General features: G+C 47.5%; 2 protein-coding genes across 2 annotated transcripts in view; one reads left to right on the forward strand and one right to left on the reverse strand.

Annotated features, from left to right (window-relative positions):
* Positions 1-17,254, reverse strand: part of LOC125447402 (podocan-like) — a 140,689-nt gene extending 123,435 nt beyond the window's left edge. Inside the window, exon 1 of the mRNA XM_059639923.1 lies at positions 17,011-17,254. The gene's annotated coding sequence lies outside the window, so the exon portion shown is untranslated. The remainder of the gene's footprint in view (positions 1-17,010) is intronic.
* Positions 17,255-19,400: 2,146 nt separating this feature from the next.
* On the forward strand, positions 19,401-20,912 carry LOC125447578 (nuclear factor interleukin-3-regulated protein). The gene has a single exon (XM_048522094.2). It carries the CDS (start codon positions 19,410-19,412, stop codon positions 20,688-20,690), a length of 1,281 nt encoding a protein of 426 aa, XP_048378051.1. The 5' UTR covers positions 19,401-19,409; the 3' UTR covers positions 20,691-20,912.
* Positions 20,913-25,403: the final 4,491 nt, after the last annotated feature.

Below are 25,403 nucleotides of genomic sequence, written 5' to 3' on the forward strand. Positions count from 1 at the left end.
AACCCTTTTTTGGCATTTTTCAATCCTCCGGACTGCATTGAGTTTAGCGACTTCAGATCAGAACACGTTACAGCCTTCGAAAACTGAACATTGAGTTCAACAACCCCAGAGCATGAATTCTGTCCTCCATTTGGGATCACCTTCATTCAGTACAGAGTACAGAGTCCATTCAGTACAGAGTACAGAGTCTGTACTTTGTTTTTCCCGTGTTTGTGTTCATTCTGATCTGACCCTTAATCTGACATTGACACCCACATTCTGGGCCATTCCTGCACTCTCTTTCACAACCTTTACCATCCCCCGTTTGTCTTTCTTTTGATCACACCTTCGATCCTTAATCTGTCTCCCCTTCTAACCTTTCTGACTTTCCCTTTTGATCCACTTGTCCCCACACCATCCACTTTTCTTCATTTCAGAAGACAAATCATTTGTCTCAAATTATTAACTCTGTTTTTGTCTCCACAGATGCTCCCAGAGTTTCTCCAGCACTTTATTTTCCAATCAGAAGCAACTTTTCGATCAGCAGTTTTTGCTGATGATTCTGCTGTTACCGTTCACATCTATTCCTTTCTCTAATTGTCTCATTAGCATCTCCTTTTGTCTCGTATTAACACTCCTTCTTGTCGTTTAATCTCTTCTTTCTTTAACAATGTCTTTTCTTTTGTTTTGCTCCATCATCCACCCTATTCTCGCTTAAAACCTGTCAGAATGGATCCAGTTCTGACGAAAGGTCAGCAACCTGGATCATTTCAGTGTGTCTGTGCATGTGAATGTGTGTGTGTGTGTGTGTGTGTGTGTGTGTGTGTGTGTGTGTCTGTGTGTGTGTGTGTGCGTGTGTGTGTGTGTGTGTGTGTGTGTGTGGTCTGCCCTGCTGAATATTTTCAGTATTTTCAGTTTATAATTCATATTCCCGGCATTTGCCGTATTCTAAGGAAAATTCAGTACTGGGCTTGAAACGTTAAGCCCATTTTAATTTCCACACAGAAGTTGGCCAGTCCTGTTCAGTTTCTCCAGCATTTGTTTTATTCACAGTATTCTGCTTTGGTACTTCTCAAGACATTCGGCATCGTTCAATCACTTGAGGAAAGGACGGTGAGTCACCAGAACATTAACCCAGCATTCTTCCCACAAACGCACGCAGGCCTGCTGAGTTTCTCCAGCAATTTCGTGTTATCCATCTATCTCTGCTTTTAAAAGAAACATCCAAGGAAGTTCTGAGCAAACAAAGATTTCTCCTCAACTCTCTTGCATTTTTCAACAGCAAACTCTTGCTCTAGATTCTCAATAACACTCAAGGGAAGTGAGATCTGAGAGGTGCTTTAGAAACCTGAGTTCTTATTGTTGTTGGTGAATGGCAGGGAATGCTTGAGAGCCATGTTTTAATATTTAACAAGCCTATGATGTTAACCTTCAGATGTAGCTCCGCAGATATGAGAAATGTGATATTAATAGCTGAAGGGGCTGTCTGTTTAGCTTTGGTACTGCAAAAAGACATCTCACCCAGCAGCAGCTGCAGTTTCAATCTGAGTGTGAACTGAGGACATTATGAGTTGGACCCAGTGAGGTCTTGTAAGGACATAGCTGTGATGCCATCTCCAGCACATCCCTCACCTTCCTGGACCTCTCAGTCTCCATTTCAGGCAACCAGTTTGTAACTGATGGCCATTTCAAGCCCACCGACTCCCACAGCTACCTAGAATACACCTCCTCCCACCCACCCTCCTGCAAAAATTCCATCCCCTATTCCCAATTCCTCCGCCTCCGCCACATCTGCTCCCACGATAAGACATTCCACTCCCGCACATCCCAGATGTCCAAGTTCTTCAAGGACCACAACTTTCCCCCCACAGTGGTCGAGAACGCCCTTGACCGCGTCTCCCGTATTTCCCGCAACACATCCCTCACACCCCGCCCCCGCCACAACCGCCCTAAGAGGATCCCCCTCGTTCTCACACACCACCCTACCAACCTCCGGATACAACGCATCATCCTCCGACACTTTCGCCATTTACAATCCGACCCCACCACCCAAGACATTTTTCCATCCCCACCCCTGTCTGCTTTCCGGAGAGACCACTCTCTCCGTGACTCCCTTGTTCGCTCCACACTGCCCTCCAACCCCACCACACCCGGCACCTTCCCCTGCAACCGCAGGAAATGCTACACTTGCCCCCACACCTCCTCCCTCACCCCTATCCCAGGCCCCAAGATGACATTCCATATTAAGCAGAGGTTCACCTGCACATCTGCCAATGTGGTATACTGCATCCACTGTACCCGGTGTGGCTTCCTCTACATTGGGGAAACCAAGCGGAGGCTTGGAGACCGCTTTGCAGAACACCTCCGCTCAGTTCGCAACAAACAACTGCACCTCCCAGTCGCAAACCATTTCCACTCCCCCTCCCATTCTCTAGATGACATGTCCATCATGGGCCTCCTGCAGTGCCACAATGATGCCACCCGAAGGTTGCAGGAACAGCAACTCATATTCCGCTTGGGAACCCTGCAGCCTAATGGTATCAATGTGGACTTCACCAGTTTCAAAATCTCCCCTTCCCCAACTGCATCCCTAAACCAGCCCAGTTCGTCCCCTCCCCCCACTGCACCACACAACCAGCCCAGCTCTTCCCCCCCACCCACTGCATCCCAAAACCAGTCCAACCTGTCTCTGCCTCCCTAACCTGTTCTTCCTCTCACCCATCCCTTCCTCCCATCCCAAGCTGCACCCCCATCTACCTACTAACCTCATCCCACCTCCTTGACCTGTCCGTCTTCCCCGGACTGACCTATCCCCTCCCTACCTCCCCACCTATACTCTCTCCACCTATCTTCTTTACTCTCCATCTTCGGTCCGCCTCCCCCTCTCTCCCTATTTATTCCAGTTCCCTCACCCCATCCCCCTCTCTGATGAAGGGTCTAGGCCCGAAACGTCAGCTTTTGTGCTCCTGAGATGCTGCTTGGCCTGCTGTGTTCATCCAGCCTCACATTTTATTAGCTGTGATGTAGTTGACTCGATCACTTCTCATTCAGCACGGACTCTAGCAGGGTTGCTGTGGCCTGATATTACAATAGCTGCTGTGCAGCCAAGTGGTTTTAGAGTCGCAGAGCCCCCACATTTCAGATCGAGGCCATTCAGCCCATCAGGTCCACACCAACCCTCCAAAGAGCATCCCACCCAAACCTCCTTATCTCTGCATGTTCCAAGGTCAGTCCACCCCCAGCCTACACATGCTTAGACTGGGGGAGACATACCAGATTATCCAGTGGAAACCCATGCAGATGAGGGGAGAATGTGGCCAGGTGGATTGGCCGTGCTAAACTCTCCTTTATAGGAGCAGGGATGTGCGGATTAGGTGCGTTAGCCAGGGTAATGCAGGCTTACAGGGATAGGGTAGGGAGGTGGGGCTGGGTGGAATGCTCTTCTGAGGGCCATTGCGGACTCAGTGGGCTGAATGGCCTGCTTTGCCACTCTAAGCTTTATGCACGCAACTCCACACAGACAGTCGCCCGAGGCTGGGATCAAACCCAGGGCCCTGGTGCTGTGACGCAGCAGTGCGAACCACTGAGCCACCGTGCTGCTGGTTTGTGGCTCCTTCTCACATGAGATTCCTGTGCAATAAATTTCTCTGAAGGCTGGTTACTCTTCAGTCATGGGCAAATATCGCAGCCTCGAGTACGGAGAAAGGAATCCTTAATAGGTAAAGGAACTATTTTCCCACTATTCAGTCATGGGCTGTGCATGTTACATTTATTGCTCATCCCTAATTACCCAGAGAGCAGCTAAGAGTCAACGGTGGGTCTGAAGTCACATGCTGGCCAGGATGACTGATTTCCTTTCCTCAATAAGATGACAATCAATTGTTTTTAACATCGTCACAGTTAGGTCAGTGTTTTTTAAATTATTATTTGAATTCACAGTTCACCATTTGCTCTGGTAGGATTCCAACCTGATGCCTCGCAGCATTATCCTGGGGTTCTGCCTTGCTGACCCTAGCGACACCACTACTGCACCAGCATCCTCAAACATGGGAGAACTGGTAGCCAAACTGGATTCAAGCTGGCCTCTTGTGGTGTGGTGGCCCTGGTTCAAATCTCGCCTGCTCCAGTGTGTCACGATGGTTCTGCACAGGTTGGCTTAAAAACTGTCCAAACTGAGCGAGGTGTTGCCACAGGCCCTGCTAACTCAGGTACTGTTCGGAGGGCGTGGGTTCAGATGGCAGGCGGCAAAAATTTGAAGTCAACGGCAACAATATCACCCGGATCTCTGACAGTGATTGGGTGACCATTATTGATGGTTGCCCACCCATGAATGCTCACCAAGGAGGGAAAGTGTGCCATCCTTACCCAGTCTGATCTACGCGGCAAATTAAAAACCAGAAGACCTGCGGAGGCTGTAAATCAGGAACAAAAACAGGAGTTGCTGGAAAAGCTCAGCAGGTCTGGCAGCATCCGTGGAGGAGAAAACAGAGTTAACGTTGCGGGGTCTGGTGACCCGGTGAACCTCAGTTCTGAGGAAGGGTCACCAGACCCGAGACGTTAACTCTGTTTGCTCCTCCACGGATGCTGCCAGACCTGCTGAGCTTTTCCAGCAACTTCTGTTTTTGTTCCTGATCTACACGACCCTGCAGAAACGCGGTTGTCCTAGGGGTATGGGGGAAGGGGTAATTCGGTCATCAGGACTGTGATGGTGCAGTGGTAATATAGTTGGACTAGTAATCATAGACTGAAGGGGATTTGGGCTCGATCCCACCACCGTGCTGATGGGCATTATATACCATGCTAGCCACTGACGCCAACACCAATGAATTGCAGAGAAAAAGAAAAACTTTCTTGACTATTCATATTTTTGACAAGGTAGACTGTTATGGGAATCCATCTTCGCCTTTCCCCAATTCCACATGGTCTCCCATCTCTGAATGTAGCAGCCATCAACCTCTCCTACCCCAATAACCATTGTCATGTGGCCCTGATGCCTTGCATCCACTCCTACTGTCGGCAGCAGGCAAGGCAGGAGCAGAACTTACAAAGAGAAATTGCTGAAAAAACTCGGCAGATCTGGCTGGAGAAACAGAGTTTCACAGCCTGGGTGACTCTTCTTCAAAACTCAACAGGTTGGTTTCTCTCTTTTTATTCCAGATTTCTGACATTCTTGGCGTCGTTTTTGTTTTGTTAAGGATTTTATTGCTCCTTAAACCAGAGACCCCTGTGTCATTGAGGTGTCCAGAAGTAATGGAGACAGGTTACATAAATCAGAAATATGGTGCGTGGGGTATAATATAGGAAAAAGCAGAAGGCCTTAAATTGCTATATGTTGACATCCAAACAGACACAAGGAAGAGAAAGTTAGCACATGGCAAAATTAGAAAGGTGAGTGATCTGTTCTGAAGAAGAGTCACTAGACCCAACACATTAACCCTGATTTCTCTCCTCAGATGCTGCCAGACTTGCTGAGTTTTCCCAGCAATTTCAGTTTTTATTTCTGATTTCCAGCATTCACTGTTTATTTGTCTTTCTCCTTTGTAAGGTAAATGGAGTGTTGTTCATTATTGCAAAGAGATTAAAAGCCCTTGTTACAGTTGTACAGACTGTGGTGAGACCACATTTAGAATACTGTGTACAATCTGGCCTCCAGACTTAAGGCTTTGCAAGTTCACTAGTCTGGTTCCTGGGATCACAGAGTTGCCTTGTGATAAGATAGTGAGAACATTGGTCCTACACACACTGGAGGTCAAAAGAATGATCACATCGAAATATTCAGGGTTCTGAGGGGGGGTAATAAAGTAGAATAGTTCCTATTAATTAGACAATGTAAACAACAGGGGCAGATCGTTTAGGCATGAAATGTGGAGAAATCTTTTCGCTTTAAGGGTTGTAAATCTTTGGGTTTCAGGTAAGAGTTATCCACACGGTGGCTCAGTGGTTAGCACTGCAGCCTCACAGCGCCAGGGACCCGGATTCGATTCCAGCCTCGGGCGACTGTCTCTGTGGAGTTTGCACATTGTCCCTGTGTCTGCGTGGGTTTTCTTCAGATGCTCCGGTTTCCTCCCACAGTCCGAAGATGTGCAGGTTAGGTGGACTGGCCATGCTAAATTGCCTGTAGTGCTCAGGGGTGTGTGGGTTATAGGGGGATGGGTCTGGGTGGGATGCTTCAAGGGGCGGTGTGGACTTGTTGGGCTGAAGGGCCTGTTTCCACACTGTAGGGAATCTAATCTAATCTAATCTAATATTAATCAGTCGGTCTGGAGTCACACCCAGGCCAGACATTGTAAGGATGGAGGACTTCCATTCCTGTAGTGAACCAGATGAGTTTTCATAACTGTTATCATGATCACTGCCACAGATCAACGCCTGATTAATTAATCAAATGGTGCAATAGTGTGATTTCAAGTCGTGTAGCCAGGGTATAAGCCCCGATTTCTAGATTACTCATTCCAGTAACAGGAACTCTATACCACCATTTCTGTTGCATCAGAAGCCAGGTCTAAACTCTCAATGTGGTAGTAGATGGAAGAAAGTGATCAGTCATGTGGCACGCCAGGTTAAAAAAGTTGAAAATCTATAATCCACATTTGGGCTGAAGTACTCAAACATATGTTGCAGAGGGATTTGCATAATTTGATAAGAATAGAAGTGTTGCATTATCAAAGAAGAGATGCTGCTGATCTCCAGCACTGTGCGACTGACAGCTTTTCTCAACTTTCACTTCACAAAATACAAAGACCAAGCGACCGCCAAGAGAGTTAATTCCCAGGGCGGTAGCCAGCCCCTTGTGCAGCTGAGCACTCAAGTTCTTGCCTGTTTAGAAGCTCCAAAGCATTGTAGAGTCTTGGAGTCATACAGCATGGAAACAGACCCTTCGGCCCAACCAGCCCATGCTGACCATAATCCCAAACTAAACCAGTCCCACCTGCCTGTGCTTGGCCCATTTCCCTTCAAACATTTCTGTTCATGTACTGACCCAAATGCCTTTTAAATGTTGTAACTGTACCCACATCCAATGGTCCTTCTGGCAGTTTACACCACGCATGAACCACTCTCTGTGTAAAAAAGTTGCCTCTCATGTCCTTTTTGAATCTTTCTCCTCACCTTAAGAATATGCCCGCTGGTTTTGGACTACCCCAGCCTGGGGGAAAAACTGTTGCTATCCACCTTATCTATGCCCCTCATGATTTTATAAACCTCTGTAAGGTCACCCCTCAACCTCGTGCACTCCAGTGGAAAAAGTCCCAGCCTATCCAGCCTCTCCTTGTAACTCTTCATTCCTGGCAACATCCTGGCAAATCTTTTCTGAACCCTCTCCAGTTTAACAACACCCTTCTTATAACAGGGCAACCAGAACTGGACACAGTGCTCTAGAAGGAGCCTCACCAACACCCTGTACAACCTCGACATGACGTCCCAACTCCGCAGTGAAGGTAGGTATCCTAACCACCTTGTCCATCTGCAAACTTTAAAGAATTATGTACCTGAACCCCCAGGTCTCTCTGTTCTACAACACCATCCAGGTCCCTACCATTAATACAGTAAGTCCTGCCCTTGTTTGCATTACCAAAATGAAATACCTCACATTTATCCAAATTAAACATCTCCATCTGCCACTCCTCAGCCATTGAACCAATTGATCAAGATCTCTTTGTAATCTTAGATAACCTTTTTCATGGTCCATTATATCACCAATTTTGGTGCCATCTGTAAACTCACTAACCGTGTCTCCTATATTGTCATCCAAATCATTCAAATAAATGACAAACAAAAGTGGACACTGTACCAATCCCTATAAAGCACTGTTGGTCACACACCTCCAGTCTGAGAAACAACCCTCCACCCACACTCTGTCTCCTACCATAAAGCTAATTTTATATCAAATTGGCAAGCTCACCCTGAATCCCATGTGATCTAACTTTACTAATTAGTCTACCATGCAGAACCTTGTCAAGGGCTTTACTAATGTCCAAGTAAACAACATCTATCACTCTGCCCCCATCAATCCTTTTGGTTACATCCTCAAAAAACTTTGAGGATCCAGACCTGAAGAGGCCCACTCACACGGCTTTTGTTCAGTAACTCTCAAAGTAACCATTTCTCTTCCCCTTTCCTCCAACATGGGGTAAACTAAGTTGGCATAGTCCCATTACTGTGCCCCACACCAATCACCATCCTCCCTAAAGTTTAAAATCATGGCTTTGACAGAGTTAATGTTAAAGTTGCATTGACTCCACTCAATCTGATGAGTTAAGTGTTTTAGAGTGGAAAATCAGGCAGTTTAACTCAAGGTCCTGATGGAGACACACACACCTGGCTCCTTACAGTGGGAATTATTCTTACCCAATTGCAAACGTGCAACAAACCATGCCCTGTTATGGAAGATAAATGCCTCTTCTTGTTAAGACTCTCTCACAGTTTCGCCTCTACTACCAATAATGAGATGGGGCCATAAACACAGCATAGAATGTACAGTTTGGTCCCACTTCTTCCACAGGTACAACATCTCTGAACAGGTTGATGAGAAAATAGACAGAAAGGACAACTGAGGGAAGAGAACAGAGGATATGGACAAGGGGCCCATCCAGAGAGAGAGACAGAGTAAAGGGACAGGTAAATGAAGAGGTTGCTAATGGTAAGCCAAGAGAGAGATAAAGGTATTAACGAGAGTATAAACGGATGAAAATGGGCTGGCTATGCTTGGAACAACCCATATACGGCAGGTTTGCTGGTCATTGGGAATCTCAGGGAGTTGATAGTAAGGGATTTGGCGACGGTAACATCATTGAATATTGAGGGGTAGTGGTTAGATTCTCTCTTATTGGAGATGGCATTGCCTGGCATTTATGTGCCATGAATGTTATTTATTAATTGGGATTGACTGGGCCTGTTCTCACCAGAATTGGGAAGAATGAGGGACAATCTCATAGAAACATGTAAAGCCATAGAATCCCTACAGTGTGGAAACAGGCCATTTGGCCCAACAGGTCCACACTGACTCGCTGCCATACCCTGTAACCTGACATTTCCCATGGCTAACCCAACTTGCCTGTACATCCCGGAACACTTCAGGCAATTTAGCATGGCCAATCTACCGTAACCTGCACACCTTTGGACTGTGAGAGGAAAACGGAGCACCCGGAGGAAACCCACGCAGACACGGGGAGAATGTACAAACTCCACACAGACAGTTGCCCGAGGCTGGAATCAAACCCGGGTCCCTGGCGCTGTGAGGCTGCAGTGCTAACCACTGAGCCACCGTGCCGCCCCAATCCTGATGGGACTGGAGAGGTTAAATGTGGGAAGGATGCTCCTGGTGTTGGGGAAGTCCAGAACTAGGGGTCACAATCTAAGAATAAGGGATAAGCCATTCCGGACTGAGCTGAGGAAGAATTTCTTCACTCAGAGAGTGGCAAACCTGTGGAATTCACTCCAGCAGGATGCTGTTGGGGCCAGTTCATTAGATATACCCGAGAGGGAGCTGGGCATGGCCCTTGTGGCTAAAGGGATCAAGGGGTATGGGGAGAAAGCAGGAGCGGGGATACTGAGACTGCGTGATCAGCCATGATCATATTGGTGGTGCAGGCTTGAAGGGCCGAATGGCCTACTCCTGCTCCTATGTGTTTTGTCAGCCCAAGCCTGGACAGAGTCCAGATCTTGCTGCGTTTGAACATGGACTGCTTGAGTACCTGCGTGTGAATGGTGCTGAACTGTTCAGGTTTATTCATTGAATTTGAATATCTTTGGATGAGTGAATCGAGATCACTCAGGATGGGGGATCTGAATCTGAATTCATGGCAAAATTTGAATTCAGTAAAAATCTGGAATTGAAAATTCCAGCCCTATGATGTAACCACTGTTGATTCTCGTTAAAAACCCATCTGATTCATTAATATTCCTCAGGGAAAAGAGATCTAGCATCCTTGCCTGGCCTAATTTGCATACAATCCCAGAACTGGGAGCCAACTTTTCATTGGCTCTGGGCAATGTGTATTGATCTAGCCAGTGATGAACATATCCCATGGACTAATAGCGATAAGAATCAAAATCTCACCAACTGCTGTGCCAGCTCCCCCTCCCAGTTTCATGCATCCACTCGAGTGGACAGCCTTATGTACCACTCAGCAGAGCAGAAACACAGCTCTTGCAAAACATTGTGAAAAAATGAGTGTTGCCTAATGAAATGAAATGATGCCCTGTTCTGAGAATAAGGAAGTGCATATAGCCTTGTGTTCTGACACAATGTTCGAATAACAAGAAACATGAAGAAACCCTGTTTCTCTGATTCTTTATCCTCAGAAATGAGAAATGAGGATTCGTTGCAGTCCATTATGACAGAGGGTGGGGGCTGTTAGATAGAATAGGGTGGGCCATGAGGTGGACGAACACCAGTGTGGAGCAGATGAGCTTTGTCTTTACTTCATATAATTCTAAGACAAGTTTCCTTTGTGAGGACCCATGGAGGTTGGTGGGGGGGGGGGGGGGGGGGGGGCGATGACGGTGTTGGGAGGGGTAGAGCCAGGGATGGTGGGGGTGTTACCATGATTGCCAGACACAGAAGCTCTGGCAGAAGTTTCCAGAGTTGACCTGGGAGGGGTGGAGACATGAGGCGGGAAGGGAGCAGGAGGACCGAGGGGGTAAACTGAGTGGGGGGGGGGTGCGGAAGGGAGTGGATTGCAGTGAGTAGCAATATCAAGGCAGTGTCTTTATCTGCAGAGACCCGTGGGCGATGGGGGCAACAGCCTTACAACAACAACTGCAGCAGCCTGAATTCATAGAGCGCCTTTCATGTCATAGGACAATCCCAAGGCACCTTCGCCAGGGAGCTACTGGAGCCAAATTTTGGCAGCGGTGAACCAGATATTAAAGAGGAGACTGAAGGAGGTAGATAATAGGGAGCACCTTTAAGGCTGAGGGAGATATTGTGGGGTATGGAGCGAATGTCAGAAAGCAGGGTCCAAGCAGCTGAAAGCAGAGGTGGGCGGGGAGGGGTGGGTGTTGTGGTGGGACGGGGGAGGGTGGTGTTGTCTGAAAACAGGTGAGAAACCTGGCTTAGAGGGACAGAGAGATTTCAGAGGGACACAGGGCTGGAAGAAGGGCGAGGAAGGGATGTAAAAATGAGGTGGGGATTTAAAAATTGAGCTATCCCTTGGCTCAGACTTGATGGCGAGAGTATTGCCTGCAACGTAGTTGTGACCTGAGCTGGTCTGGGATCCAGAATGAGAGATCTAAACATGACAGGATTCAGAATAAGTATGCATTGTGTCAGATTTAGATCCAACAGACCCTAATTATAGCTGCGGTTGTCCCAGTTAGACGCATTCACGTAGGCTCCATCAGTTCTGAGGCTGGTTCACTGTGACAATTGGCAATATATACATATAAAACAATTTGCTTGGTATAAATCAAATGCGTTTCTGATTGCTACACGTGTGGGTCACTCGGGACGAGTTTGGCGAGAGGGTTAAGGAACGACAACTCAGACCTGCCATTGCTGACAATCAGACCTATTTAGGTCAGGCTTACTGACAGCGGACCAACGTTTAGCAAAATTGTCTCGGCTATTTCTGGCTCCTCTGACATCAGGAGTTGCCATGGCGATCCGGGGGTTGATACACACACACACACATACATACAGGGGTCGCTCGCGCACCTGTCTGTTGCCAAGGGGATGCAGTTGCCAAGGTTACGGTGCATCCTGCTTTCGGGTCCAGGGATGAAGGAATGATGGCTAGAGTGACAGATTCTCCCCCACCCTACACACACACACTCCGTCACACATTTCAGCCTCCACCCCCCCCCCCAGCCGAAACTCGGCGTACTGTCTGTAGCTGCTGCTGGGGGGGGGGGGGGGGGGGGGGGGTGGGGAAGAGCTGACAAAGGCAGCTACTGAGAGTGAGCGAAGGGAGCACACGGATTATTACAAACAGAGACCATCCAAGGTTATCTTTAAATGCAGCTGGAGCAGGGAGGAACAGGAGGTGTATAAGCGTTGATCCGGGGGTAAGTCTCTTATTGTGTGAAAACGCAATGAGCAACAGAAATTCCACTCCGGTTTAGTCAGTATTGTCCACAACTGTCAGGATGGGGAGGCGATTCACCTGTAGCAGATCTATTTTTGTGTTCAGCTTCTGTCATTAGAGTGGGACCCTTTCAGGGATGTTTTCCAAGCGGATTTGGTCAGCATTTCAAAAATGCCTTAAAAATGAATTACTCTTGCCTCAGGTTAGTTCACTGTGTGTGCTGCACAACAAGATGGATTTTGGCAATAAATATCACGAAGAGTACAACTGGTTTGAAATCAAGGACTGATGTCTCTCAGCGCTCCCCCAGCCTTTCATCTCGCAGCCTGTTACACTGACGGCCGGACCATTTCCCCCCCTGTACAACAAGTCAAGAGTTTAACTCAACAAAAACCGAAAGAACTGCAGATGTTGTAAATCACAAACAAAAAACAGAAATTGCTGGGAAAGCTGAGCTGCTCTGGTAGCGTCCATGGGAGAGAGATCAGAGCGAACATTTCGGGTCAGTTCTGAGGAAGGGTCGGAAACGTTGATTCTTCCCGCAGGCCTGCTGAGCTTTCCCAGCAATTTCAACCAGTCGGTAACAGTTGGGGCCATGACGTAGTTTGAAAGTGAAGGAGATACAGTGTATATGAGAGAGAAAGAGAGAGAGTCCAACAAAAAAAGGAAGTGAAGATGAGGTGAGAGTGAATCGGCGGAAATAAACGAGACTGGAAATGAGAGAGCAGTCAACCGAGACACCACAGGAAAGTAAATGGGAGAAGAAAAGTAAGATAGAGAGAGGTACAGAGATAGACAACGAGAGATTGAAATAAACACAGGGAATGGCCCAGAGACAGGGTTCATTGTAAATGAGGCAGGATTTACGCTGGGTATTTTTGAATGGATAGAATGAGGTCTAAATGTACGTCAGGAGCAAATTGCTACAGTTGCTGGAATCTGTACTGAAGATAGAAAGTGCTGCAGACCACAGTGGGTGAGACAATGTCCACAGAGGGACAGCAAGCTAACGTTTCGAGTCAGGGTCACTCTTCAACGTAATGTACAGAAACTGGCCATGAAGCTGAACTGTTCCGTTCTGGTGTTTTCTCAGGAAGGCTCACTGGACCCGAAACGTTAACTCTGATTCTTCTTCTTCACAGATGCTGCCAGACCCTGCTGAGCTTTTCCAGCACCTCCTGTTCGTGTTCATGCTCGTCTGGTTTACCCCAAGCACCCCTGAAACAGTGAAGTCCACCCACTGACGAGATAAAGACAACAGAATACCCTATGGGATTTCTCAGGGTGGCTTCACATCCATCTTCTCTCTTTCTAACCACGTCCCATAAACAAGAGATACGTGTTCGAAATCTACTCCTTCAAGTCATTTCCTAACCCTAAGATGTTTGCAGGTCACCCCCACTGACATCTCTTTTTCCAGGGAAAAGAGCCCCATTCGGCGCTGACATTTCCTGGTAACTATATCCGTTCTATTATAATTCTTATAAATGTTTTTTTTCTCTCTGACCGCCTGCCTTCCAGTGTCAGGACAGTGCAGTCGAAACCGGGGTTCAATAGAAGTTTAAGGTCACCTCCGTGTGTTCGATTCTATCCTAGAAATGGACCTCAGCTTTTTATTTTAAACTTGGTGCTGATTTAGAAATCTGATTGATAGCATTTCCTCTCGTCAATATTTGGTTGATGTCAGTTTGGATTAAGACAGCAGGTCCCAAAGTCAAGTTTCAGGCTTTCATTATATGCAGCTTGTGAACAAAGGTGATAATCTTATTTTCTCTGGGGTTGTAAAAATGGCTGTAAAAATGGAAGTAGCCTTTTTATTGAGAATATATTTAGCTGAGTATGTCAATGGATTATATTTAGAATAAGTGATTCATTCTCACTCAGGGAACTACTGTGTCCAAGACTTTGTGTGCAGAGTAGCAGCGTGGCACCTCATGGCATCTCTTCACATGTTGGCACTGTGCCCCCAGGATCAGCTCAACAGGAGCAAAGAACTATACCCAAAGCCTGAGTAAGTGAGCCCAAGTGCGAGGATCAGTGCAGAGACAAGTTACCAAGTCCGACTGTTCTTCAGGACTCGCCTTTGTGTCATGTTTGAGGAGATATTGTTAGGTTCATTACCTTTAAATTCCAATGCAGCATATTTGCACTCACCAGAAATGACATACAATTACGGGCAAGCTCCTGTAACCTGGACTAGCTTGCTTTGGGATTATGGTCAGCATCGACTGGTCAGACTGAAGGGTCTGTTACCATGCTGTCTGATTTTAAATAGAAAACCTTTGTGAATAACCAGGAGCCAAATCCTTTTTATCCCCATGGTAATGCCACAGCTGATCAGACTCAATTTGCCAACTAGATCATAGAACCCCTACAGTGTGGAAACAGGGCCTTTCGCTCAACAAGTCCACACCGACCCTCAGAGCATCCTATCCAGACTCATCTTCCTCTAACCCACCTCTTCCACACACCCCTGAACACTATGGGTAATTTAGCACAGCCAATCCACACTACCCCGTACATCTTTGGACTGTGGGAGGAAACCGGAGCACCCGGAGGAAACCCACGCAGACATGGGGAGAATGTGCAAACTCCACACAGACGGTCGCCCAAGGTTGGGATTGAACCTGGGTCCCTGGCACTGTGAGGCAGCAGTGCTAACCACTGAGCCACCGTGCCTCCCCATTTGGCACCACTTTCTCCTGAAGTACACGTTGCTGTGATCATTTGTAGTTTGGTTCTCTTGCCTTTATCCTGAAGAGTGCAAAATGTAAGGCCTTGAAAACATGGCTCCCTTTACCACAAGGTTTAGGCTCAGAGCAGTTGCATTAACCCAGAGATGGATATGCTAAAGGATGTTTCCTCAAGTGTCAGCACCAAGCAGCTGAAAACATGGCCAAGGATGATGAAGTAATTAGAGTCATAGAGATATACAGCATGGAAACAGACCCTTCGGTCCAACTCAACCATGTGGGTCAGAAGGCCAGGATTTCAGGACAGCCTGTATCTCTGAAAGTTGTAGGACTGAAGGAGGTCACAGAGCTAGGAACTCTGAGTTACAACTCAGTGAAGTTGATGATGAGATTTTTAAAATTTCAGGCCTTGACCCTATGAGGGAAAACATCCTTTTCTACATTTTCCACAACCTCAAGACATTGATCAACTCAGCCAGTCCCTTCTGGGTGTTGTTATTGTAATTGTGCTGTCACAGCATGAAACAAAGTGTGGCTGTCAGTTCTCACACGTAGGCAATGAGGTAGTGACAGGTCAGAGATAACTATTAGTCTGAGCACCAGAGACAACAGCCTCTGGTTTTTCACAGAGTAGTGTTCGTCAGCATGAGAGTGATGAGAGAGGGCTTTGGTTTAACAGTACACATCCAGAATTGCCCTGAAGTGTCAGCCTAGAGGCGCTCAAATATGAACAGGTACTTGAACCATTAAATGTCAGGTACAAGAGATGAGGTTTCTTCCTCTGCCTGGCTTTAACAACGCACCCCTCCTCCCCCCACGATAACTTTAAGCACAAGATTGGTGAACCCCTGCATTGGGGCAAGGGATCTCATTCAGCAGGCATGAAGTTCATAGAATCCTTACAGTGCAGAAAAAGGCCACTCAGCCCATTATGTAAAGCCCTCCAAAGAGCATTCCACCCTATCCCTGCATTTCCCATGGCTTACCCACCTAGTCTGCAGATCCCTGGACACTATGAGGAAATTTATCATGGCCAATCCACCCTAACCTGCAGATCCCTGGACACTATGAGGAAATTTATCATGGCCAATCCACCTTAACCTGCACATCCCTGGACAATTCTAGCATGGCCAATCCAAGCTGCACATCTTTGGGCTGTGGGAGGAAGCCCATGCAGACACAGGGAGAATAGGGAAACTCCACACAGGCAGTCACCTGAGGCTGGAATCGAACCCCTGGCGCTGTGAGGCAGCAGTGTTAACCACTGAGCCACCCATAATTGGTCAGGGCTTTTAAACATTTCTGACTTCATCTTATCCAATTGTGCACCAGAATCATTTACAGCTACACAGAAGAGAAAAGGAGTTATACATGGACAAGAGAAATCTCCTCACTCATGTGATTTTGTTAGTCCTCCAGTTTTCACAGAGTGTCTAAAGCTGAGACGCCACCTCGGTGGGCTTGCCAACCTGCCAATTCGCCTCAGCGTCTCTGGGCTACACTTTGCAGGGGCAGCAAAGTTGAGGATAGCTGTCCGGCGATGCTCGCTGGAGGCAAACCATGCAAATTAATTAGGAACGGGGGCTGGCCATTCGGCCCCTCAAGCCTGCTCCACCAGGTCGCGGTGGATCAAATTGTGGCCCCACCTCCACTATCCTTCCAAAACCCCAGTTATCCTTTGATTCCCTGTGCTCTAATGTCTGGATGGGATTAACTAATCAATGGGATCAAGTCCCCGATGTAGGAAGGAAATGGGAAAGCAATTGGGGAAGCCTTTGGAAGATTTCTTTCTCCTTATCTTTTGGGATGTGGGCAGTTCTTAAGAATTGTGATGCCCATCGCGAGTTGGCCCTAAACTGCGTATCTTGTTCAGGCTACTCCAGAGAGGGTCAACCACATTTGACCTTAGGTCTGGAGTCACACATAGGCCAGATTTGTTTCTTGAAGGACCTTTCAGAAGAAAGGTCACAAGACCTGAAAGATTAACTCTGTTTTCTCTCTCCCAACAGACCTGCTGAGTTTCTCCAGCAATTTCCGATGGGCGAACCAGATAGGGATTTTTTTTTAGAAAACAAGGCATGGAGCTGGAGGAACGCAGCAGGCCAAGCAGCGTCAAAGGCTTGTGAAGCGTCGAAAATAACCGAAGTGTCTCTATGTAGAGCAGCAGGAGTGAGTTCCAGAAATAGTTGTGAGAGAGAGAGAGGGAGAGGGAGGAGAGAGTTGAACAGCGCGATGGGAGGAGTTTTGAAGAGGGCTGGGCGACGCTCTTAAAAAAAACATATATATGTATTGCAACAGTTTAGATAACTCACCTTCTGCTGACGGAACACATTTGCTTTCGAGGAAGGAGTAACTCCTATCGGTACTAGAAGAGTTTTTTTTTCCACAGACACTGTGAGTAAGATGTAAGATTTTTGTTTTTTTCAGAAATGAAAAGGGGCCACTGAGCAGTAAAAGGAGATGTGTGTTAATTTCACGAACGGTGCATTTCAATTGCAGAGTTCTGGTCTCTTCCGTTCGGAAATGTTGGAATTAAGCAGCGGAATGGGGCGTGAAAGCAGTTTTGAACTGAGTTCAGTGAGAGCAGCTGAAGGCGGGGTTTTATGTGTGTGTGTGTGTGTGTGTGTGTGTTTATATGTCGACTGATTTGTGTTCAAAGTAAACAAATCCCCCACCATCTCCATTGCCCACACATAAATGAACACCCCCCGCTCCCTGTTTAAAGGGTGAGTGTCTCTGTATGTTCATGAGAAGCCGAGAAATTCTGCTGTGGGGAAATCCTGAGAAATGAATTTCACTTTCGAAGTAGCTTGCTACCAGCTCTCCAGCCGACAGAGTTAGTCTGTACCCCTGCACATTCTCAGATCGAATGTAAGTGTTCCCAGTCACTAACACATTTGTTACTTATTAAACAGCTGGGCATTGTGCAACTTTTTTTCCCGTAATGTGACCCGTCACCCCGGTTAATAATCACTTATCTGCATTTCGTTAGAACTAGGTTCAGTTAGTGTATTTACAATATTGCTTTCATCTTTTTTTAAAATCAACCCTCCCCCTTAACGTGCTGACAGTTGGTCGATTTGGTCCAGTAACCACAGAGTGACTGAGGCTCTGATTCATAAAACTCTGAGCTCTCTCTGCCCTGCAAGCCCTTGAGAATTCCTGAATTTAATCACTGCACGATTGGTCGCTGTGCCTTCAGTTGTCTAGTAACTAGACTCTAGAATAACTTTAGCATTTCCCTCTGCCTCCCAGCTCCTTAAAGGCACTCCTTTCTTTCGAAGCAAAAATAAAACCACCAACTTCTTTGGCGACACTATTGCTCATCTGCCATCGCGGGTTGTTAATGTGGCTGTGTGTCAAATTTTGTCCCTGTGGGGCACCTAGGGATGTTTTCCTACGCTAGCGGCGCCATGTGGAAGAAAGTCGTTGTTGAGTGAGGGCAATTGCTCGTAGTGTTGTTCATGTAACACTTTTGAGGAGCTAATGTGTCTGACGCAAACACACACACACACACACACACACACAGGGGAGGATTTCGACATACTGTTGACGGGAAAATGACTATTTTTAGCATCGCCGTGTAGCCGCACTGGACTGCAAAGATTTCTGGGGTTATTTTATCCTCCTGCCTTTCAGCATGAATGTTTTCATTTACTGGAAGTGCAAGTTGATAACAACACTGGTGAACAGCAGGCCTGACGGAGTAAGTTGTTACTGAGACATTGAGGAAGGGCAAGTGAGTGAGTGGGTGGGTGGGTTAAAGTTCAAAGCAAGTAAAAAGAGAGAGATTGGCCAGAGCATTGAATGATTGACATTACGACTAAGAATTCGCTTTGTTTTTGAAATCTCCCGGAGCAATTTGCTGTCAGATTTAATGATGATTTGCAACTTCCAACAGTTTTCTCTCTCCCCCCCCCCACCAGAATGGCGTCAAGGGGCATTGTGCTATTAAGTGCCAGCCCTAACTCTCCTTGCAATGGGCTTAACTTGTAAGGACAGCAGAAATGCTGGCAATGCATTCAAACTGACAGAGAAGCTGCACTCATCAGGCCATTGGTGAAGAGGTGCTGACCCTTCAGTAGCCTGTAGCGACTTGAGGCACCCTGTGTGAATCCCCTCCATCAGGAATGCTTCGGTTATTTGTATCCAAATAGCAGCAAGTCCCCATAATCCCTTCTCAAGTACAGGGCCAAGGTATCGCTGTGCTGAGCTCTGAGAAAGCCCCTTTGTGGAGACTGCCGTCAGGACTTTCCTTGCCCCATCCTACAGCTTGAATCAGTCTGGAGTTCAGAAGGGGATTACAGACAGTGTCGCCATCCCACCCCCTCGATTTGTTCCCATGCGTGGCTCCCCATTCGAGTCAACACATTGAGGATTCCTGAAGCATTTCAGCCGTTGTATTTTTTTAGTCTCTGAGTTGAAAGAGGCTGGAACACCCAGCCATTCGTCAGGATGGTCAAACCGACCGGCGCCCCCACCCCCACACCCACCCGTCTTGGTCACCCACTCTCTGACCTCTGCTCGATGCCCAATGCCGTCTTCAGCATGTTGGTGCCAAGGCTAGCAAACGTGAGAAGATCCAGTGGTTGACGCAGTGTCTCAATTTCTTGTCTTTGAAACAGGTAACCCCCCCGCACCACCACCCCCCCCCCCCCCCGGACGCCAGGAGGTCCGAAGACCCAACCCCCCCCCCCTCCCCCCCAGGGACATGTCAGCAGCAGAGAGCTGCCAGGCACTGGCACTGCCGAAGATGGATGGGCCACAGGGTCACAGTCTGTCTCCTCGGGCACCGTGCCCAACCTTTGCGGATGAAGCCATGTCATTGCTGAGCACCAACAGCCTCCTGGCCCGGTCCCTGCTGGGAGCACGGCAGATCAAGCACAAGGGCGCCAGCTCGGTGAGCCGGAGAAAGCGGGAGTTCATCCCAGATGAGAAGAAGGACCACAACTACTGGGACAAGCGGCGGAAGAACAACGAGGCGGCCAAGAGGTCCCGCGAGAAGAGGAGGGTCAACGACATCGTCCTGGAGCAGAGAGTCATCGCCCTGCTGGAGGAGAATGCCAGGCTGAAGGCCGAGCTCCTGGCCTTGAAGTTTAGGTTCGGCCTCCTGAAGGACCCCTCCGAGGTCCCACCTGCCCAGAGTCATGCCCAGCCCCTCCACAGCATCGCCAGCGCCCAGCCAGCTCTTGTACCCAGACCCGGCAGTGCCTATGGGTTGCACCCTGTGGACAGTAAGGGTTTCCCGGGCAGAAGGAGGCAGTTTGGAGCCGAGCTCAGTGCAGAACAGGAGCCCTGCGCCGTCTCTGAAGACTCCGGGATCTCCACCCCAGGAAGCTCGAACACCGGGAGCCCCGTCTTCTTCGATGACCAACTGAGCGACCGGGACAAGCTCTCGCCGAGCCCTGAGGACCACTTCGAAGCCCAGCTCTCATCCGCCAGCGACGCTGAGGTGGACGCCAGCAGGGTGTTCGGCGCAGATGGCGTGAAACCAGCCAGGACCTTCGAGCTGACTGAGACGGTCAAAAGCCTGCCTCACAAACTGCGCTTCAAGATCGGAGCCGGCGTGGAGGACAGCGCCGAGGTAGATGTGAAAGTCAAGCTCCTCCAGACGGCATCGGGCAATGTTGGCAGAAGGGCTTCTGACCCACCAGCTGGCCAGGTCAGGGGGCAACAGCAAGTGTGCTACGCCAACATGCTGATGCCTCTGGATGACCAGGGAGCAGGTACTGGCTTGGTACCTCCAGCTTGGAGGACCCATGTTGGACTCTCACCAGATGACAGCAGAAGTGGTCTGCACTATAGATATTTGTCAGATGCCACTCAGCTCAATGCCCAGGGAACTCCAGGCTATCCAAAAGGCACTCTGAAAGACGATTCCATCTACAAATCTGAAAACAGTGCCCTTAAAAATCAGCTTGCTTCCCTCTCAGCAGAAGTGGAACAGCTGAAGAAGATGTTCACTCAGCAAATGTATCCCAATCTGAATTGAGGGCCATGTCTGATGATATGTGCACTTTTTTTAAAAAAAATTTCGATTTGCCTCCCTGTTGAGTAGTTTTAAGTTATTTGCAAATACCTGGAGTCTGTGTGCAAATCTGTATTTATTGTGGTTGCTGTAAATAAGACAAATGTGTGTAAATATATTTTTACTCTTTTTATTTTCTAAGTGATCGCTGTCATTGTAATAAATTCTTCAAAGCTCTTCACACAATGGAAGTTCCTCACATTTGTAATGTGTGTGTGAGTGGCCTGCTGTGTTCATCCAGCCTCACATTTTATTATCTTTGTAATGTGTGTGTGTTTTTTTTCAGGAAACCCATCAGCCCCTCTGTCTCTCTCTGGTTTGTAAAAGGTTTAGCCCTCATCTTAAATGGAGACAAATGTACCTTTCCAATTTTTAAATACGCACAATTTTGATCTCCTCATTCTAGACTGAAGTTGGCAACTGCCGTTAACGATGATGTCTTTCATGTCAGTTTGCTGTGGGGTGGGGCAGGGGAGGAGGCCTGGACTAAACTGTGCTGCCCCGACAGGTGTTTAACATGGCTGGCCTAGTGAGGAATGGTTGAGGAGGGTTTGCCAATACCTCAGAGCCACCCTGAATGAGGGTCGACCATCTTCAAGTGCAGAGAAATGGCATCGAATGGCATTTTAAAGACAGTGTATCTGCCAGCCATTGCTAAAGTGAAGCCTGTAAAATAGCTCCCAGTCAATTGCACTCTCAGTGAGGAGCTACATGACCACGAGTGCTAAAGTGCAGTAAAAGCCCTGTGCCACTCCAACAATGAGGCCCTCATCCAAGGCCGAAAAATCAAGAGGAATGGTCCAACAATTTTCTCCATCAACTATGTTTTGATTGTCATAGAGACCTACATCATGGACACAGACCCTTCGGTCCAACCAGCCCAAGCTGACCATAATTCCCCAGCTAAACTAATCCCACCAGCCTGCACTTGGCCCATTTCCCTCCAAACCTTTCCCATATAAAAACCGAAAGGAAAAACTGCGGATGCTGTAAATCAGGAACAAAAACAGAAGTTGCTGGGAAAGCTCAGCAGGTCTGGCAGCATCTGTGAAGGAGAAAACAGAGTTAACGTTTCGGGTCCGGTGACCCTTCCTCAACATTTCCTATTTAAGTACGTATCTAAATGCCTTAAACGCTGTAACGGCACCTGCATCTACCTCTTCCTCTGGAAATTCATTCCACGCACAAACCACTCTCTGTGTTTTTAAAAAAAAATTGTCCCAATGTCTTCTGTAAATCTTTCTCCTCTCACCTTAAAAATACGTGCCCTGTGTCTTGAAATCCCCCACCCTAGGGGGAAAAGACACGTGCCATTCACCATATCTATACCCCTCATGGCTTAATAAACCTGTAAAAGCTCACCCCTGAATGTCCGAAGTTGGTTGCCTTGACATTGTCTGTCTGATACTTTTTAAAATTTGTACATTTAAAATCGAAGCAGAGGTAAGTAAAGAAGATTTATTTTAAAAAAAACAATGCTTATAGCCATGGGGTCATTCAAGCAGGCAATCATCAATAGAGGTATGCCCCTTTTGTTCATACACTGATGCAAATCTAGTCAAGAGTTGCAGGTTCCTCTCAACATTTCTCCCATTTGTTTCAGCCTTGCTGCTGTCCTGTACAAGAGGCATCGGTTATCTGGCTACAGTTTGTAATCTGTCCACGTATTTCAGCAAACAAAGTTGTAGACTGAAATAAAAAGAAAAACTGCGGACGCTGGGAATCAGGAACAAAAACAGAAGTTTCCTGGAAAAGCTCAAAGGGTCTGGCAGCATCTGTGGAGAGAGAAAGAGAAACCAGAGTTAATGTCTGGTGACCCTTCCTCAAAAACCTTCCTCTAAAGCTATTTTCATATAATTACCACTTTGATTGAAATTTTACTCTTTATTCAAGAAGACAAGAATTATGAGATGTGTAGTTGCACAAGGTTAGTTTATTTAGTGGGTGAAGGCATTTATCAGTCAGGCCAATTTGCAGTCCTTACTTCTAACATATGATATACATTAAAATGGGGAGCCTTTATATGTGAATGAACCCAAGCACTTTGTAGCCCCTGGTGCTCATAAGCCTGTGACAGTTCAGGTCAGAGAGGTGGTGCAGTAAATGCACAGAGACCGGTATCCCATCACCAAGTCTCCACTGCACAGTATGTGGGCACTGACTAGCCAGCTCAAAGTCAATCCCTAGGCTGAGGAGAGCTTCCGAATCTCCTGCTTATATGTGTCAGCCAGGGCTCCCTGATTGGCCCACTTTTTTTTTTAAGAATCTCTACAGTGTGGGAACAGGCCATTTGGCCCAACAAGTCCTCACTGCCCCTCCAACAAGCATCCCACACCAACTTATTCCCCCTGCCCCTGTATTTCCCATGTCTAACCCACCAAACCTAAACATCCCTGGGAACTAAGGACAATTTAGCGTGGCCAATCCACCTACTCTGCACATCTTTTTGGACTGTGGGAGGAAACCGGAGCAAACCCACACGGACACGGGGAGAATGTGCAAACGCAACACAGACAGTATCCCAAAGCTGGAATCGAACCCGGGTCCCTGGTGGTGTGAGGCAGCAGTGCTAAGCACTGAGCCACCGTGACGCCCTAAATGTTAACAGCCCCAATCAAAGATCTCGTAGTCAATGAGATCCTCCGGCCTTCGTTCGAATCGCTACAGGTGGAAAAACGGGGCTTGAGCCACTTTCATCTTCAGCCCTCAACTTTCCAAAATGTTTGATGACATTAATACCCTCTGCAGCTTGTAATATCTTGGGATACGCTCTGTGCTAAGGACGAACATGTCTTGGTTGAGTTGTTGGTGTGGTGCTGAGGCATTTGGAAGTCGGTGCAGAGACTAAAGGGATCTGACTAAAATGACGTTGCAATATGACCCACAATTCATCACGATCCGGGGAATGCCACAGACAGCTTGCACCTGATTGCAGCGCATCTCCTACCGGACCAGAGATCCTTTCTGCCGCCAGAATATCAGGGATCAAGGTGTTATCTGAGGGGGACGAGCTGAGAGACGAGTAGAGGAAATGTTAGAATAAGTTTAAGAATGGAAATTCATTGTTGCTTTGAGGTACAGCTTGCGAAGTGAACTGAAAAGTGACATTTTCTAATGGAACTTGTCTCAACACTTTTTTATTGACTCATGGGACGAGAGTGTCGTGGCTAGATTAGTATTTATTGCCCGTCCCTAGTTGCCCCTTGAGATGATTTTGATGAGCTGCCTTCTTGAACCCCTACAGTCCACCTGCTGTGGAGAGACTCACAATAGGGAGGCAACTCCAGGATTCTGACCCAGCGACTCTGAAGGAACGGCGATATATATCCAAGTCGGGGTGGTGAGTGGCTTGGAGGCGAATGTGGAGGCGGTGGTGTTCCCATGAATCTGCTGCCCTTGTCCTTCTAGATGGAAGTGGCAGTGGGTTTGGAAGGTCCTTGGTGAATTTCTGCAGTGCATCTTGTAGATGGTACACACTGCTGCTACTGAGCGTCGTTGGTGGAGGGAGTGAATGTCTGATTTCTTCAGGCATCAGCAAATGCGTCTCACCCCATTCTCCCACCAGATTTGCTATCTTTGGAAGATGGATGGATGCTGCAGGCAGAATGGGGAAATTGAGCTAAATTACATAAGAGATAGTAGGAACTGCAGATGCTGGAGAATCTAAGATAACAAGGTGTGGAGCTGGATGAACACAGCAGGCCAAGCAGCATCAGAGGAGCAGGAAAGCTGGTGTTTCAGGCCCTTCCTGAAGAAGGATCTAGGCCCAAAGTGTCAGCCTTCCTGCTCCTCTGATGCTGCTTGGCCTGCTGTGTTCATCCAGTCCACACCTTGTTATCTCTAAATTACATAAGAACCTTCTTTTGAAAAGTTACAAAGTACGTACTGTTGTGTATCAATAAAATAACTCTCGCTGGAGGTTGAAAACATGGTTTCTCATGTGGCCTGCCAAACACAAGAAACACTGGTGGCCTTTCACTAACACTGGCCTTTTGCCACCTCTTTAACAATAACAGATTAAGGAAACAAAACAGTTCTTGTTGCCTCCAAATTCTTCGGAATTCCACCCTTCATTCCCATAAGTTTTGGTCGGTGATATTTCTGGGTGTTTGAATTCAGCCTAGTTCTTTTGAAGGCCGTGAAAATGCAACAAACAAAGCCAGAGATATTCAACAGAGCAAATCGCGATTAACTCCCAGAGACTCCACTTGAATACTCCCCTTCTGAGACCCGCTCAACAGCTCCTCCCAAAGAACTCTTAAAATATATTTGCGGTCAGAATTCAGACATTAAATGTCATTTCCCTAGCTTTGTTCAGACTGAGGGTCACGACAACATCTTCATTTCATGGTGTCCTAGAGTTCATTCGAGATACTGATCTCCACACATTGACCCAGGTAACCACAGGCCAATGGATTCACAAACATTGATTGCACCGTTCCCAAGCAGCCCCATGATGCAGCACTCTGTGCTCTGTTCCCCAAGACACACACAGAGACAAACATCAACTGTGCCTGTAGGACCATCAACTCAGTGAAAGATGCACTCTGGTCTGCCTGAAACTTGTTGGTCTTCCAGAGCAAGGAGTTGACCCTGACTGAGTGTTGCAGACTGGCGCATTCCAAAGTCCAGAACTACGTGCTGAGGCACGCACTAAGCTTGGGGCAGCTGCTGCCA

Source organism: Stegostoma tigrinum, chromosome 35 (assembly GCF_030684315.1).
Source record: "Stegostoma tigrinum isolate sSteTig4 chromosome 35, sSteTig4.hap1, whole genome shotgun sequence".
Lineage (NCBI taxonomy): Eukaryota > Metazoa > Chordata > Chondrichthyes > Orectolobiformes > Stegostomatidae > Stegostoma > Stegostoma tigrinum.

What these genes read in the sequence shown, in the direction of transcription:
- LOC125447578 (XM_048522094.2), top strand. Translation starts at nt 19,410, where the DNA reads ATGTCAGCAGCAGAGAGCTGCCAGGCACTGGCACTGCCGAAGATGGAT.